The sequence below is a fragment of the Syngnathoides biaculeatus genome, chromosome 1 (genome assembly GCF_019802595.1).
Source record: "Syngnathoides biaculeatus isolate LvHL_M chromosome 1, ASM1980259v1, whole genome shotgun sequence".
Lineage (NCBI taxonomy): Eukaryota > Metazoa > Chordata > Actinopteri > Syngnathiformes > Syngnathidae > Syngnathoides > Syngnathoides biaculeatus.
This window is the reverse complement of record NC_084640.1, coordinates 14,310,600-14,317,811: the sequence shown is the minus strand read 5'-3', so window position 1 is coordinate 14,317,811 and position 7,212 is coordinate 14,310,600. Positions and strand designations below refer to the sequence as shown.

General features: G+C 53.7%; 1 protein-coding gene across 1 annotated transcript; it reads left to right on the top strand.

Moving 5' to 3' along the window:
• Positions 1–473: 473 nt before the first annotated feature.
• On the top strand, positions 474–6,209 carry rnf139 (ring finger protein 139). The gene is made up of 6 exons (XM_061820148.1): positions 474–850; positions 2,538–3,172; positions 4,336–4,483; positions 4,553–4,659; positions 4,824–5,075; positions 5,137–6,209. Exons 1-6 carry the CDS (start codon positions 688–690, stop codon positions 5,926–5,928), a joined length of 2,097 nt encoding a protein of 698 aa, XP_061676132.1. The 5' UTR covers positions 474–687; the 3' UTR covers positions 5,929–6,209.
• The last annotated feature ends 1,003 nt before the right edge of the window (positions 6,210–7,212 follow it).

Genomic DNA, 7,212 nt, shown 5'->3' with positions numbered 1-7,212 from the left:
GTCATCAAACACCTTTTTTATGTATTTTAAATTCCTGCTACATTTTTTAATATATTTTCTCTCTCAGATTTCAAAACGTCGATTCTAATTGCCGTTGAGCCGCGTAATACGACATTTTACGTGTACACGTGTGCCTTGTAAGAGTTTAAATCTGTAAAAAAAATAAAATCTGAAATAAAAGACAGTAGAATTTCAAAATAATGTCTGAATGAGAAATATGCGAGGTAACAGTACTACTGTGTGGTTATGGAGGTTTTTAATTGGATTGCATTTGTGTATTTCAGGTATCCTGATGAATTTGGTGTCATACCGATTCCAGTTGGACAAAAAAAAAAAACTAAACTTTCTGGTCACTTGTACTCCAGGAGTACTGCGTACTGTGTACTGTGGTGTGTCTCATTTTTCCTTGTGGGGAAAACTGAATGTTGTACTGTATTGAGTCGACAGGTGGCAGCACCGTCGACGTAATACGACAAAACTGCGCCCAACGAAGAAGACGCGTCAGAAAAGTTCCAGTGCCCAACATGGCGTCCGTGGCACCGAGCTGTCAAAGCAAGTGAAGCCAGAGATAAACCCGAGCGACTCCCCCCGACAGGACAGCCTCCCAGCGGGCGACTTCCATGCCTGTCACCGGTTCGCGAACGTCCCGGGGCCTCTGGGACTGCGAGCCGTGAACCCCGAAGCCGTATGGCGTCCGCCCAAGCTCGGATCGGCCAGCAGGCCCTGGCCGTCCTCGACGTGGCTCTTCGGGTCCCCTGCATCTTCATCATCGACGCGATTTTCAACTCGTATTCCGAGCCCGGGCCCGGGTGGACCGGTACCGTCGTGAATGGCTCGCTGCGAGTTGTTGGTAAGCGTTCGGTTGACCGGGTCACAGCTTGCGCCGGGGCTAAGCATGCTAGCCGGCAGCCGAGTTGCCTCACCTGTCAGTTTGATTCCAACCGTCGAGAGCAACATGTAAAATATACATGTCAAATTATTTCTACGCGAGTAATAACAGTTTCCTTATTTTAAATAGATCATCATATTACGTGATCGCACAAATCACGTATACGTTCATCATATTGTCAAAACTTTAGTATTCGACCAAATTTTCGGCTCTGTACGCATACGAAAGATTTTTATGCTACAAATACATAAGAATGAAGCAATTTAAAGGGGAAATCCAGTGGTTTGCAGTAACAATATATGCAATAGGTTATGGAATATGTACAATATCTTGACAATGTGATGTTAAATCCTTTCATTTAATCGCGTTTTTATCGACGATAACGACTTTTCAGGGGCGCTGCCATTTTCGCAGGTCACATGACCTACGTGGGCGTATGTGACGTGTTACGTGCCGTTCCAAACGCTCGATTACACGGGACACCATTTATGCTCAGTGCTGATTTATCCTCAGCTGATGAAGAAATAGCAGTATCGGTTGATCGGGAAGGCGGAGGGATACTTCCATGCGGATTTGAACCTGCGGCTGTAATGTTGAATATTCGGATGGTTCTTCGGGGGGGAATGACGGAGAGTCTGACTGCTTGGAGGTAAGTGTAAACAAAGGCCCCCAGGTGCTCCGGGCCGGCGGCCGCTAATGGTCCTTCGGACGGGAATGACGCGGAGTCTGACGAGGCAGCGCCGGCGGCGGCCGCGAGGCGGGGTTCAACGTCCGGGGAGCTTCGGTGGTGGCGGAGGCCTTTAGCGTAGCTTCGGCGTCCGGGGCTAACGAAGCAAGCGGCGGCGGAGGCTGTCAGCCCCTTACGCCAAAGCTAGGCTAAAGGCCTCCGCCGACTGAAGCTCGGCTCGCGGCCCGTGCGCCGTAGCTCGCGCGTCCTTCCCGTCCAAAGAAGCAGCCGGCCCGGAGCTCCCGAGAGCCTTTGTTTTACGCACTTATGTCGGGTTTAGGCTTCTGAGTCAGACTCGTGTCATTCCGCTCGAAAAACCATCCGAACATTCAACGTTATTTACAGCCACAGGTTCAAATCTGTATGAAAGTATTCCTCCTCTTTCCTGATCAACCGATATTGCAATTATTTCATCAGATGAGGATAAATACGAGAAATCGGCGCTGAGCATAAACGCTGACCCATGTAATCGAGCGTTTGGAACGGTACGGTACACGTCTTACGCCCACGACGAAAATGGCAGCGCCCCTGAAAAGTCGCAATTGTCGATTTTAAAAAGTCTCATTGTCAAAATAGAGTACATATTACATCAACTATTGGATACATTTTTCATGCAAAGCATTTCTGGCTGATAAAACTCATGAAATCCGCTCCCAGTATTGTGGGTTCGCCGTATTTAATCTGCTAAGACGCTAACTCGCGGGTGCCAGATCACTTCCTGTATTTGAGAACGTTTTCAACAATTTTCAGTGAGAAGTGAACTACTCTGGAATTGTACTACAAAATGCAGACTTTGTTTATTTCGTGGTAGCACCAGAAGAAGCCCACTTCCCACATTTTTGAGCCCATTTGGTGTAAAATCCTTTTCGGGATCTTGAAATTGTCCGGGGAGTTTCCGTGACGTATGTTGTCGTCCTGCAGGTGTACTCGTCTCCGGCGTGGTGCTGCTACTCTCCCAGAAGGCCTTGTTCAAGTTCTACACCCTCTTCCTGGCCGTCCTGTTGGGCGCCGCGGCCGTCCTGGTCAACTACCACGCCACGTCCCACGTGGACTTTTACAGCGCCTACTACAAGGCGGCGCTGGGCTTCCGGACGCTGCCCAGAAACGGGCCGACGCTGTGGCTGGGCCTGGCCGCCGTGCAGCTGGCGTTCGGCGTGGGCTACGTGTTCCTCTTGGGACTGCAGTCGTCGCTGGCGGCCCTCGTGGTCCTGGACGTGATGGTGCCCGTGTGGGGGCTCATGATCGAGCTGCCCCAGGACGCGCGGCGGACGGTGGCCATCTTCTCGGGCGCGGGCCTGGCGCTCAACACGGCCGCGTGCCTCGCCGTGCGCCTCAAGTGGTTCTACTACTCGTGCCGCTACGTCTACCTGCTGGTGCGGCACATGTACCGCATGTACGGCCTGCAGCTGCTGCTCAAAGATACCTGGAAGCGGATCCGCTTCCCGGACGTGCTGCGGGTCTTCTGGCTGACCCGCATCGCGGCGCAGGCCGTCATCCTGGTCTACGTGGTGCAAGCGGTGCGAATGGAGAGCGGCGACGCCGACGGGAGCTCGCAGGTAACGGCTGAACGGATAGCGAACCGATTGGAGCTCGTAGCAAGATTTAGCATTCTAAAATATTGTACTGAAAAATTCGTATAACGTTATTCACTTGAGTGTCCATACGGGAAAAATCGAGTGCGTCATCCAGTCGCAGTCGCGGAAGTCCCATTCGCCTTATTGGCTCTGTCTTCTGTCCGTGATGTCACACCGGGACATTCGCCGTTGAAAACACGCCGCGCCGCCTACTACGGGGGACGAACACGCCCCCTCTGACTCGGAAGAAAGCGCCTCACAACCGAGTGAAGTGACCGGGGTAATACTAGCCCATCGTTTCGAGCCATATTTAGATGATATGTGGATCGCGGCCAAATCACCTCCCCGCCCGATCCACTGCGCGGCGGGGATGAAAACAACGCCGCCCGCGAGTGACAAGGATGCTGACCAATCCACGGAGATGAGCCACCACAGCCACAGGGGTGACGGTCTGAGAGCTCCCCCGTGCTGAAAAGTCCCCTTGGGATTCATGCGCATAGAATTTTTTTTTACATTTTTCTACCATTTCTACTGTGCACGGAAGTAGAAAAATAAAAAAAAAAAAATTCAATGCGCATTAACCTGAAGAAGAGCTTTCAGCACTGGGAGCACTCAGACCGTCACCCGGGTGCCGCGACGAGCCACCCGGGCTGAAGCCGCATCGAAAGGGCCCGTGGCGTTCCACAAGGCCTGCGGAGGCCGTCCTTCATGCGCACATCGACACATTCTCGTCCTTCGCACCCGTGCGATCCATTTTTCAATCCAAACCGGGTCTTTTGGAAAATTATGAAGAGCGAATCCGTCCTCCCGAGTGTTCGGGCAAAATCCAGCAATACAACGAGCCGGCGTTTTGGCTAACACGGAGGAACAACGAGCTACCTTCCCGCGTTTAAAACGAGTATAACTTGAGTGCGCTACTGCCCTGTATGTCACTTCCTGCTTCTTGTTGAAAACAAATCCTTCAAGTGGGAGTTACAAAAACCCCAAATCATGTTTTGTGGTGACAAAAATGGACGTGTCCATAAATAGCGGCTGCAGTTTTTTCATTAATAACATCCCAAAAATCACTCATTTCATGACAGTGGACCTTTTAAATTGATTATGTCAAGCAGACACGTGACTTCCTTCCGCCCGTGGCCGTTTAGGGCTACCTGCTGGGCTGGGACGTCCTGTGGGACGTGACGAGCAACCTGATCATCTCCGGCTGCGACTCCACGCTCACCGTCCTGGGCATGAGCGCCGTCATCTCGTCGGCGGCGCACTACCTGGGCCTCAGCATACTCACGTTCATCGGTGCGCACCGTCGGCGGCCTTTCCGGCGCGACCCCGGCGGCGCTAACGCCGGCGCGGTGTCTCGTTCAGGTTCGACCGAGGAGGAGGACAAACGTTTAGGCTTCGTGGCTCCGGTGCTGTTCTTCATCCTGGCTCTGCAGACCGGACTCAGCAGCCTGGACCCCGAGGAACGCCTGGTGAGGACACGAGAAGCACGTCGCTCGGTCTGCGACGGGTTTAAGGTTTTTCTGAGAAATGACCCACGGTCCGATTCACGCGCTAGCTTCTCCCGCCAGCGCGTTCGGTAGCTCTGTCGCTCCCCGTCGCCGGGCCGCACGGATGACAAAAAGTTCTCCCAAAGGTCCGGCTGAGCCGCAACTTGTGCCTCCTGCTGACGGCCATCCTGCACTTCATCCAAGGGATGACGGACCCAGTTCTGATGTCGCTGAGCGCCTCGCACGTGTCCTCCCTCCGCCGCCACCTCCCCGTGCTGCTGGTCTCGGCGGCGCTCTTCGCCCTGCCGGTGGCCCTGAGCCTCGCCCTGTGGCGCCACCACGCCCTCAACACCTGGCTCTTCGCCGTCACCGCCTTCTGCGTGGAGCTGTGCCTCAAGGTGCGTCGCTATCCGCCGTTTTATCCCGCACGGAGCTGAACGCTCGTCCCGCCCGGGTCAGGTGTCGGTGTCGCTGACCGTCTACGGCCTCTTCGTGGCGGACGGCTTCTCGGACGCGCTGTGGGAGAAGCTGGACGACTACGTGTACTACGTGCGCTCGGCGGGCAACGTGATTGAGTTCCTGTTCGGCGTGGTGATGTTCGGCAACGGCGCCTACACCATGATGTTCGAGTCCGGCAGCAAGATCCGCGCCTGCATGATGTGCCTGCACGCCTACTTCAACATCTACCTGCAGGCGCGCAACGGCTGGAAGACCTTCACCAACCGCCGCACGGCCGTCAAGAAGATCAACTCGCTGCCGGAGCTGCGCGGCGAGCAGCTGCGCCGCATCGAGGACGTGTGCGCCATCTGCTACCAGGACTTCGCCGCCTCGGCCCGCATCACGCCGTGCCGCCACTACTTCCACGCGCTGTGCCTGCGCAAGTGGCTCTACATCCAGGACACCTGCCCCATGTGCCACCAGAGGGTCAACGTGGACGACGACGGCCAGGACCGGGAGGCCTTCTCCAACAACAACGGGGGCTACGCGCCGCCGCAGGAGGCCCCCGCCGCCCCCCCGGCGGAGGAGAATCCGCCCGCCGACGAACGGCCGGTCAACAGGGCTGCGGCGAGCGGGTCGGCGACCGGCGGCCGGCCGGCGGCGCCGACTGCGGCGGGCGAGCCGGACCGCGAGCTGCTGGAGGACAACGACAGCATCGAGTACGACGACGACGACGACTGGGGCGTGCAAAACGGCGGCACGCCCGCGGAGGAAGAATATTTGAACGATGACACGGACTCCACGGACGACTGACTGACGGGCGGGGGCGGGGACAAAAAAAAAAAAAAAGAGAGAGAGAACGTCGATCGAACAAAACGTCAGGGAAGATTTTTGCGTTTTGGGCGGTTTTACTCCCAAAATGAGTGATTGAGTGTCAATATGCGTGACTCTGGGGGTGCGTGCGTGCGTGCGAGAGGAACGAGCGCATGGAAGCCATGTGTGAGAGTCTCCTGAGAGCAAGAATGTCAGTGACAAAGCTTGTAAATGAGAGGGCGTTTTTTTTTTTTTTTTTTTTCACTTTTTATTTTATTAACTTTTTTTTTTTTTTTGGGGGGGGTGGGTGGGGGGAATGTTTTTGGGTTGACATAATCGTCCCACTAAGACGGTTCCTGTTTTCACGTCTGCTGCTCTCTTCGGCATCACTTTGCACTTTTTTTTTTTTTTAATCTCCCGCCGTCACGAGTGACCCCCCCCCCCCCACCACCTGCGCCCTCCCTCGTCCAATCAGCGCCAAGCTGACGACGACCCGCCTACTGGTCCCTTGTGCGACCGTGCCTCCATTTATGTACGTTCTTGTACATCGTACGCACGAGAAGAATCGGCGTCTTTACGTTCGAATGAAAAAAAATATTTTGAAGGTTTTTCCCCAAGTGGGGATGGGGGGCAAAAGCATGAATGTGATTATTTGTCGAGAAATCAAGGAGGGAACTGGACTCTTGTTGGTGATTGAACCGGGTCTTCAGTTCTAAATTAAGTGAGAACCGAAGATGACTTTGGCCCATTTTTCTTTCTTTTTTTAATCCAACTTGTTCAGTTCCAAGTATGAAAACATGTCGATGTGGAATTTTTGCACCCCCCCCCCCTCCCCACAACCTGCTCAATTTTCTAAAGTTATCAATATTTATCGGCGAATTGGGCAAGCAAGAGGAGTCCAGTTTTCGCCGCCGTACTCGGCAATCCGCCAAAGGAGCCGAGGAAAGCGTTTTGCGGCGACAGGGCCGGGAGAGTTTGAGACATTAAAAAAAATCGAAATATGTCGCGCGCGGGCAGGAAGCACTTTGCAGCCGACGCTGAAATCGTCAACGCGCTGGCAACGCAACAAAAGCTATTTTTGTAAAGCGGAGCGGTTTTGTTTTTTGTTTTTTGTTTTCGAGGCCCTCAACGGGGAGGCTTGAAGCACAAATGTTATCGTCACTGCTGTATGAGAAGGAAAAAAAATTTGGTTTTTTTGGAAGCTTCTTGATGAGGTTGAGCCTTTTTTATTTTGCCTTTCGGTTGAGGTTTATGTAAATAAAATGTTTGATATCGCTCCTGTCT